General features: G+C 33.0%; 1 protein-coding gene and 1 long non-coding RNA gene across 4 annotated transcripts; one reads left to right on the top strand and one right to left on the bottom strand.

Moving 5' to 3' along the window:
• Nucleotides 1–716, top strand: LOC107867911. 2 transcript variants are annotated; one of them, XR_001673434.2, is made up of 2 exons: nt 1–348; nt 417–716. It is a non-coding gene; the product is annotated as an uncharacterized LOC107867911 (long non-coding RNA). The 2 variants fall into 2 exon arrangements; XR_001673433.2 differs by having other exon boundaries at nt 427–716.
• Nucleotides 717–2,966: 2,250 nt separating this feature from the next.
• LOC107867910 (3-dehydroquinate synthase homolog) lies at nt 2,967–6,889 on the bottom strand. Of its 2 annotated transcripts, none has more exons than XM_016714395.2 (10): nt 6,620–6,889; nt 6,268–6,480; nt 5,538–5,704; nt 5,059–5,157; nt 4,737–4,805; nt 4,527–4,667; nt 4,331–4,420; nt 3,955–4,122; nt 3,332–3,407; nt 2,967–3,259 (listed from the first exon to the last, which is right to left on the bottom strand). In XM_016714395.2, the coding sequence occupies exons 1-10, from the start codon at nt 6,666–6,668 to the stop codon at nt 3,132–3,134; spliced, it is 1,200 nt and encodes a 399-aa protein (XP_016569881.1). In that variant the 5' UTR covers nt 6,669–6,889; the 3' UTR covers nt 2,967–3,131. The 2 variants fall into 2 exon arrangements, with proteins under 2 accessions (XP_016569881.1, XP_016569880.1); XM_016714394.2 differs by having other exon boundaries at nt 3,955–4,125; nt 6,620–6,774.
• Nucleotides 6,890–9,851: the final 2,962 nt, after the last annotated feature.

Consider the following 9,851-nt stretch of genomic DNA (forward strand, 5'->3'; position numbering starts at 1 on the left):
TATTACCTATAAATCTATCCAAGGGTTTCCTAATATTATTTTTTATCTTCTCCGCCGCAAAACCCTACTCCAGCAAAAAAAAATACTGGCCTTCACTGTGATTAACTCTTATTCTTCATCATGTGTCTACTGTGGATTATCAATAGTGTACCAAGGAATGAAGCTGCTGCTGTGCATATCAGCTCTCAGAAGTAGGTATTCCTCCTCTGTTGTACACTCATTTGATCTTCTCCACCATTAACGAATTGTTTTGTTGCTTTCGGGTGTGTTCTTCGGTGGATGGGATGATGTTCTTGTTTTTGTGCTGTGTTGAGGGTTCCAGGTCCCTGATTGGTATTCCAGATCTAAGTAAGCTCTTCATCTTCATTTTCAGCTTCCATATTGATATATTTTCCTTATGCTGACCTTTGTTGTAGTTACTGCCAGGGTGGAGATAGTGGGATGCTCAGACCCGTAAGTAATTGGACTGCAATGCTCCTTTCAGGAGTTTCAGCTGCCAGTATATCACACGATCCTCCACTTTTGCTGCGAGTCATTTTTGATGGCTGACATAGATTAGGCTAGGCAGCTTATTTCTAATTTTTGTTGCTTTTCTGATTGTCTTGTGCATGATCAACTCTATACACTGTAGCCTACTCAGCCTGTTTATTCTCTTGTTGCTCTCACTCTTATGTATGGACATTGTAACTTGTCATTGTTAAGGATTTTTCTGCCAATTACCTCTTAACTGCTGGAAATTTGAAATTGTGAAATACCCATTGTCATTGGCTAGATTGGTCAGATGATCCGCCAGTTGATTTCCCTCCCTCATAATGTGGTGATACTGCACCTGCTTGCTATTTATTATTTTCCATATTTGCTCAACATAGTCTATTACATTCCAAGGACAAATCCATTCTCTTATTAGTACTTTCTGCATAAGTAGAGAATCAGTTTGAATTATCACTTTTCTCTTATGTGTTTGATCTACATGAATTGCTGCTTTTAGAATAGCATAAGCCTCTGCTTCTACATTTGACGTATCTTTTATTTTAGTTCCTTTTGCATATATTAGGTCTCCCTCCTCATTCCTTAAACAGAAAGCATATGAGTTAACTCCAGGGATACCGCTTGATGCCCCATCTGTATTGTACTTAACCCACCCATTCTCTGGAAGCTTCCACATCACTCTAAGAATCTTCATCTTTGGTTTTCTCCCTTCTAGTTGCTTCAGTATTTCTGGTCAGCTAGTGGGAAAGACTTGTCTTAGATTTCTTACCTTGAGTAACAATCCTACATTTCTGGTAATATTGAAAATTACTCTATGTAGAGACAAGTTCTTCCCATCATGCTTCAAACTATTTCTTTTTCTCCATATTTCCCATATGATCATGCTTGGAATAGACGGGAAATAAGGTCAGAATCTACCCCTTACTTCCTCATTCCACCATGCCAGAATAGTTTCCCTGAAAATTAATTCCTCGATTAGAACACCTGCAGAAGAACCAAAGTAGGACCAAGTCCTGTTAGCTAATGGTGATCTCAGAAATACATGAGTAATGGTTTCTTGAGTAGGATTAGTGCAACACCAACATCTAGTTGGTCCTTCAAATCCCCATCTTCTCATAGAAATGCCATTTTGAAAGGTAATCCTTTAACCCAAATTTCTTCGTAGATCCTGTTCTTTTCTTGCCTCTGTCTAATATACTGTCATGCTGACTTAACTGTGAATTTTCCAGTAGTTTCTAGCATCCAAATAGGAATATCTCTATCTCCTGCAATAATTGTAGGGCTTAGTTTACTCAAGATGTGACTAACAACTTCTTGAGGCAGCATCTAGACTATCAGCTGCTCATCCCATTGTCTTTCTTTGACAGTTCAATTTCATCCAGGTAAGAAGACCTAAAGGCGGCCAAAAGGTTCTTGGGCTTCTTACACTTTTATCTCTGTCTCCGCTGTAACTGCTAACAACAATAGCAATCTCTCTTCCTTTCTGGCTTAGCCTGTTGCGTAACCGATTTCGAGCTAAACCCTTTACCACTTGAACTCTGTCATTCCAATCCCTACTTTCCTGCAAAATGTTATATAAGTCACCAATGGCAGTCCAGTTATCAAACCAGCTATTAGCATCTCCTCCTCTGATCTTCCATAGAATTTAGTGCTCCACTAAATCCATAGCCTGCAACATTTTCTTCCATACCTGAGATGCAGCTCCTGTTTTCCATATTGTCTCGTTTGGATGATGTTTTCTACAATATTTGTTTTGCATGAACCTACTCCAAATAAAGTCTTTAGTTTTAAAGTTCCACCACAGTTGCAAAACGAAGCCATTGACACATCCTGCACCCTTCTGAACCCCAAACCACCTCCATCTTCTAGAAAACATAAAGAATTCCACCTCCCCAGTGTCTACTTTTTCCACCAATATGATTGCTCCAAAAAATTTGAGCAAACATCTAGCAAGAGGGTTCATGACTGAAAAGTAGTGAATGGGAATACTTTGTAGGACATGTTTAGTAAGTACTGCTCTTCCCCCAAATGACAATTAACTTCCCCTTCCAGCCTTATAATATACTGCTAATATTTGATGTTTCGTGTATTTCGACTATCATACTATTTTGTTGTTGTTACTATCTTGTTACTAGCTGCTATTTTGTTACTATATGTTATTGCTTGTACTTATATTAATTCTTTTGTACTACATGTTGTGAATCTACTGAAAACATCCTCTCTATCCCTAAGATAGATGGAAGATTTGCATACGCTCTACCATTCCCAAACCTCACTTTGTGGATTATATCGGGTATGTTGTAAGTTCAAATCAAATTTGGAAAATATGGTGCTTTCTGGCAATGAATTTGTTTGACTTGTTTATAAGTCCGCACGCGCCTCAACAATTGGACAAGTTGAGGGGTCTATATATACAACAAAGAGTTGGAAGGACAGTCCAAAACTTCTCTGAGGATATGTCAGCCCGAACCATTGGATAAGGTGATAAGCACTCAGTCCGAACTTGTTTTATTTGATTCAATCTATAGTAGTCAAAAGACTTTGGTACAAATATTAGAGAATTTAAGATAAGATTTGTATCGCCATTAAGAGCTTAACACCCCTCATCTATCAACAAAATGTATGAATGTGCAGAAACTAATTCATTTCTCAACAATGAACTCTTCAATTTCTATTCCAGTATGCCGAGCGCCTCCCTGTACTAGAAGCAAAACTTCATCACCAACTCGTAGTGAAGTCATTGGAATTGCAGTTTGCTGAGGCTCCTCGCCTGCAGAAATACAAGGGATGTTGAGCTACAAAAAGAACAAAAAGAGAAAGCTGCTTCAACTAGAATATTTACCATGTAGGAGAGAAACTAATCCAACTGTTTCCACGTTCTGCATGAGAATAGAATAACTTTCATTTTCGGATTCCACCTGCATAATTATCAACTTCCAGGTTAGGATTAGCAATACAATTAGCCAAATGTAATTGGTTGAAAGTTAAACCAGTTGAAGAAATTTACGCTAGATCTTCATTTTCATGTGAACATGTTGCATCTTGCATGTTGCAGATGCTGAACCTAGTCGTGTTAAGAACAGCTCTATGAATTATGTAACACCTAAACCTAAAGGTATTTTCCAACTCGCACTTTCGCTGGTGTGCTCATTCCTTGTGACTGATTCTTTTGCGTCTTGATCAAGGAGTCTCACCGACAAGTTAAATACTTTAAGTATGACATACGAACACCAATGTTTGCAGATAGTAACTTTTTTTTTCTTGAGAAAGAAAAAGCTATGTATCGTTGTTATACATCTGATTTGATTTCTATTTTCCTACTTGAGATACTTTATGATTAATAGTTATATTATGCTTCTATCCGTAAACACACTACGCCAAAGTTACATTAGCAAAAAAATCATACAAACAAGCAAAAAAGGCAGAGCACCTTTTATTTTAGCATAGATGAAAAGCTTCACAAACCTTTGCCTCCACAAGGATCAGTGGTCTCGTCTCTACCTTTACACGCCCAACAATTGCCGTTCGCTGCATACCCCTTTGATTGACTACAATGACCTCTTTACCAGACTTGAGTTCCGAGAGATAGCTAGTCTTTCCTCCAGGTACAGCAACATATGCATGTACAGGCCCCTGCTGAAGTCCAAAGAATTGTCATACTGAAGACCACTGGCTGTACATTATATTTTGAGATGCATTAATGCAATTCAACACCGAAATGCTAATGTAAAATTTAAATAAAAAAAATGATACTTTTCACTGTCAAAATGTCCTTTTAGTAATAGTGCTTGTCCTTCCGTTAACTTTATTGAGCATTTAACCGGCTTCATCTGAGACGCACCGCATTAACTCGAAAAGGTCTGCTAGAGATGTAATCTGATTCCAAGCATTCTGAGTGAACAAGAAAAAGCCCTCTTGCAAAGGATCCAACCTAAGGGACAAAAGTTATGCAGTAAGAACAAAATTGAAAAAGCCAAAAAATAAGACTATCTACAAATTGTAGACAAACAGAAATAGAAAGGACAGTAGGAGCAAACCAGAAGACCTTCACCAGGTCTCATGAGGCTGCAGATATCAACACAGACACGGTCACCCATTCCAGTCGTTTGAACATGAGTAATTTTGGCTTTCGTCAAGTTCAACAGACTGTCCACTTCACGTCTTCTATCAAAATAACCCTAACAACGACAACTGACATCAAAACCAACTCTTCACCAAGAAAGAATCCTGTTTTTAGAAGGCACTACCTTCAGCTCAAGGACTGCGCCAAAATCCTCAACTTTCATCACTACACCACCCAAACCATGTTCCAAGGCCTAACAAAGCAGAAAAGATGAAGTATAACTTGGGGCTTCTTAATAGATAAACACCACTTTAAGTACCATAAATTCCTCAACTGTCATTACTACACCACCCAAACCATGTTCCAAGGCCTAGCAAAGCAGAAAAGACGAAGTATAACTTGGTGCTTCTTAATAGATAAACACCATTTTAAGTACCATAAAATACCCCTCCCCCACAACCCCAACTTATGTTACTTTCCTACTGACTTAAAGTTCAACCTAGTACCTCAAGAAAGACTTGAGCTTCTGATTGTGTCTTTGAGACAGCAAGTACAGTTTTCTGAGTGCCTTGAAAAGCCGCAACAATGTTTTCAGCAGGTATCACCTATGGAGTGAACAAATACACGTAAACCAGCAATTGAAGTGGATTCATATAAGATGTAGAATTTATTGTACTTGGAGCAATGCCCATATCAGCCAACTAACAACTAAAGGGAGCATCCAGATGCATCCAGACAAATTCAATACAGTAATATACATGGAAACCAACTCTTCCACCCAACTAGTCCGGATTGAGGCATCGTTGCTTGATTGTTGATCGGATGATTATATGCGACCAACTTCAAAAGGTTTAGGTTTTAGAAAAAGAGATCATTTAGAATTGCTGTTACAAATCAAGATTTGGTTTTTCCATTAGTGTGGTGACAGTCTGCAAAGAATTTTTGACAGCATATAACATTGTGAAGGAGAAGCTTGATTGTGCACCTGCCAATCTAGTAGATTAACAACAACTTTATCTGCCAGTTCCTCTGATATCTGAAATTGTTCTAACTGCTGAGGGGAAGAAATCTCAGCAAATGCAGCAACTCTTTGATTGTCATGATCAATAAGCCTCCCCTCTTCAATAAAGAGAGGATATATCAATGCAATAGCTGCATGTGATAGAACCAGAATGCAGCAGAACAATCAAACATTGTAGAGAGCTTCACAATTCTAAAAGCGTAATTGAAATCCATGCTCAGTATTATAGTTAAACAGGAAGAAACATCTGCACTGACACTGAATTTTGCACATACCATTGAATACTGAAATTCTCACAATTCAGAGGCAAGTCTTGGATTGGTACTTGTTTGTCAAATTGGGGTATTTTCTATCAAAAGACTATACTCTGGTCTTGTGCCTTACTCACACAGCTAAGTTAATTGTTCAAAGAGAGGAGGATTGCCCGAGCATCACTAGGAAACCACGCATCTCATTAACGTGGAACTCTTTTAATACTTCATTAAAAGTAGTGACTACGGCAGAGGTGATGGGCTATAACAATCCGCTCTCTGGCAGCCCCTACTCTAACTAAAAAGAAAAAAAAAAAAGCTCCCAGAAAACCCAAAAGATAGGTCGTCAAACTAATGCACACACACTTTTACAAATTTTCTTAAACAGGTGTGCATATGCACTCACTGTAAAAATGAAAGTATAAGAAGAAAAGAAAACTCACAAGACCACTCAAGGGCAAGATCTTGGCGATGTGAGGGGAAGATGAAAGTATTCCAACCTCTCTCCACAGCAGCCGTCATCACATGCTTGTTCTCTGTCCATATCCAAACTATTTTCTTTGACTTTGACGATGTAGATGCACACATTGTAGCCACACGTGGAAATGTTCTTTCCTTATTAGAGAAATCAACGTATCTCCAATTTTTCCATTTACCTACCAAAAATTAATCAGAAAATGTTCTTTGAGCCTTTGCATTTGGGGGATATCGAGATTAATTCAGCAAAACCGAGTTGATTTAGTAAATTTTTATATTTAACGCGATAAAAATTTGTAGAATGTTTTTTAGGAGTACCTGGGACTTTAGTGAATGACACAGAAACTGAAGGGAAGACCAGAGCCATTTCTATTTGATCATCAAGGTCGGTCGCTCTAGTTTCCCTTATATTTTTCTCCCTACACGGAAACGGGTGGGTTTTTCTATTTAGTTATTTAAAAAAATAAAAGTTTAAGGTGGCCAAACCAAAAAATTTCAATATATTAGAAAAGCTCCTTTCAATATGTTAGTTAGGGGTGTATATATCAAATCGTCAAATCAAATCGAATTAACGAACCAAATCAAATCGAGATAAGAAATCGACATATAGTTTGGTTTAATTGATTTGACATTAGAAAAAAAAAACGACCATTTTTTGTTTGGCTTGGTGTTAACGAAAAAAAAAAGTCAAATCGAACCCTAATCAAACCGACATAATATATATATATATAATCTACTTTTTAAATACTTTTTTTATGCATAAAATATTAATTATAATCTACTTTTTAAATACTTTTTCAACTAGTTTTAGTAATTTTCAATAATTTGAAAGTAGATGTAGAAATATATTTAAATTTGGTTCTTTAAGTTGTAATATTTGTCCATTAATTGCTAATTAAATGATCGAAAATCCAATATAAACTTAAAACCTAAATTTCACTCTTCATGTCACTTTTTAGTTTCAAGAGAGTTTTTCGCTCCTCATTTTTTCATAATTATGACTTTTCATTAGCACATGAGTGAAAATATATTTGATCTAGTCTTCGATCACAATATAATTGTAAAAACTAAATATTATTAAAAAAAATCGAAAAAACCGAAAAACTCAAAAAAAAAATTAAAACCTAAACCAAAAAAATCAATTTTATGTTGGTTTGATTTGGTTTATAATTTTAATAAATCGACATGATTGGTTTTTTTTTTTTTTTTAATAAAAACCGAATCAACCCAACCTATGTACACCCCTAATGTTAGCTTGTAGAAATTGAATAAAAGGTTGATAGTATTTTAGTTATTTTACAAGATTATTTGCTTAAAGAATTTGCCTTTTGAGCTGTATTATTTGTATTTCTTTCATTTAATTACAAATTATGTCCTTTCAAAAAGTCCATTTTTTTTATTTAATCTCACGATTGCCCAGAAACTACATTCCTAATATATAATAATGGATGGGTCCGTAGTACTTTCCAAATTTGTCATAGTTTAATTTAAATTGTTCAAATTTAGTAAATTTAAGTAATTTAATAAGATGATAATTTTATATAAATTAATTATAACATAATATTTAAATTAAATAAATTTTATTATGTTAATTGAATTTCATATTTAAATTTTATTTATTTATTTTAGTAAATTTAAATTTAAATTTTTTTTGTCTTATATAGAAATACTAATATTTATAATTAACTTTAAAATTTTAAAATATGAAATTAATAAATTTAATTAAATAAAATAAATTTCTAATGAATATTTTCTTAAGATTTGTGTTAAGTCAATATGTATTAAGTAAAAAAGAAATAAAGAAAAACATATAATAAGATTTTACTATTGTGAGAAGTAAACATAACATACTATCCAATAACATGTAACAATGACGTCTTTTATATATGCAAAACATGACATTCTGTATTTGATTAATATACTACTCCTGCGAGTTATCGAAGATTAGTATTGGATATGATAAAATTATGTTAATTTTGATAGGAGTAACATAATCGATTTTGAAATTAAAACTCTAGGAGTTAATTATCTGGCGGCTTGTAACAATTTACATCACTCCAAATCAATGAGAAAATTTTAACGTTATGTAAACATATTTTACCCATATATTTATCAGTCCGCTTCGATATCTTTTCATTTTTTTATAAAGCTAAAAACTTATATAATTTACAATTTTAATTAAAGAAATCTAATAATTTGTTCGATGTGCACAAATAAAATTTCAACAGTCAATCAAATATATATATATATATATATATATATATATATATATATATATATGCCACAAACTGAGATGGAAAAACTATTCATATCTTATTGAAAAATAATGTAAGAAAATATTATAAATCGCAGTGTTTTATTACCCAAGTTATCCGCACCCCCTACAAATGATATCAAAGCCTATGCTAATTAAAGTTAAACAATATTTGGATCTATTTGATTAATTTATTAATTATGATAAAATTAGATTTAGATATCCACCAAAATATTATAAATATTGTTTAGATGAATAATGTACAAAAATCACAACAATATAAAGAATTGAAACAAATAATATCTGAAAAACATAAAGAATTAAAAATAACGATAGAAAGACTACAGTATAACATAATTGCAGGAGTTAGTAAAAACTCAATAAATGCACAAAAAGAAGAAATATCAAATTTAGAATCAACAATAGATAGTCTAGAATATATATATCAATATAACCTATATACATTTAAATAAAATGAACAAAGAAGAATTTATAATAAATGAAAAAACATATGAAAATTACGAAGGATTAAAAATAAAAATAGTATTCTCTAATTTAGGAAGAAGATATAAGAAAATAGGTGAACATCTATATTTAATGTTAGAAAAAGAAGAATTAAAATTAGAAGATAAGTTGGCAGCCATGATAAGAATAGAAAGAGAAAACGAAGAGATAGACAGAAAAAAGGAAATAAATAAAATAAAACAACAAATCACATAATAAATACAAAAAATAGAAGAGACTAAAAATAGTAGGATTGCTGAATTAGAAAAAGAACTACAAATGCTAAAAGATTTGTATGAAAAAAGACAAAAAGAAAAAAAAGAAAAAGATAAAGAACAAAAATTATTAATTGAGATAAATCAATTTGAAGAAAAATTAGAAATTAAAAACAAAGAACCAGAAACCAATGAATTAGAAATAAATGCAATAGATGCTGAAGAAACAGATAATTATGATTCGGAAGTTAGTGAAACATATACAGAAATTCTAGAAAATATAGGAAAACTAGAAATTAATGAAAAACAAGAAGTGATTAATAAAGAAAATCTAGAAATAATAAATATAGAAGTAAATACTGTAGATAAAATATAATACCTAGTACATCAGGAATAAGAAAACTAACCTATAATTACAAAAATAAGTTTAAAAGATATAATCCAAAGAATGACTATAATAAATAGACACCAATTATGTTATCCTGTAGTTTTTCTATCCTTATATTTAATTCTTTACATTTTTCAGATATTATTTGTTTCAATTCTTTATATTGTTGTGGTTTTTGTACGTTATTCA

The sequence above is a fragment of the Capsicum annuum genome, chromosome 4 (genome assembly GCF_002878395.1).
Source record: "Capsicum annuum cultivar UCD-10X-F1 chromosome 4, UCD10Xv1.1, whole genome shotgun sequence".
Taxonomy (NCBI): Eukaryota; Viridiplantae; Streptophyta; class Magnoliopsida; order Solanales; family Solanaceae; genus Capsicum; species Capsicum annuum.

What these genes read in the sequence shown, in the direction of transcription:
- LOC107867910 (XM_016714394.2), bottom strand. Translation starts at nt 6,668, where the DNA reads ATGGCTCTGGTCTTCCCTTCAGTTTCTGTGTCATTCACTAAAGTCCCA. An exon ending in GACCTGGTGAAGGTCTTCTG is followed by an intron (nt 4,421 to 4,526) that starts GTTTGCTCCTAC and finishes TTTGTCCCTTAG; the next exon opens with GTTGGATCCTTTGCAAGAGG. An exon ending in GACCTTTTCGAGTTAATGCG is followed by an intron (nt 4,126 to 4,330) that starts GTGCGTCTCAGA and finishes TTTGGACTTCAG; the next exon opens with CAGGGGCCTGTACATGCATA.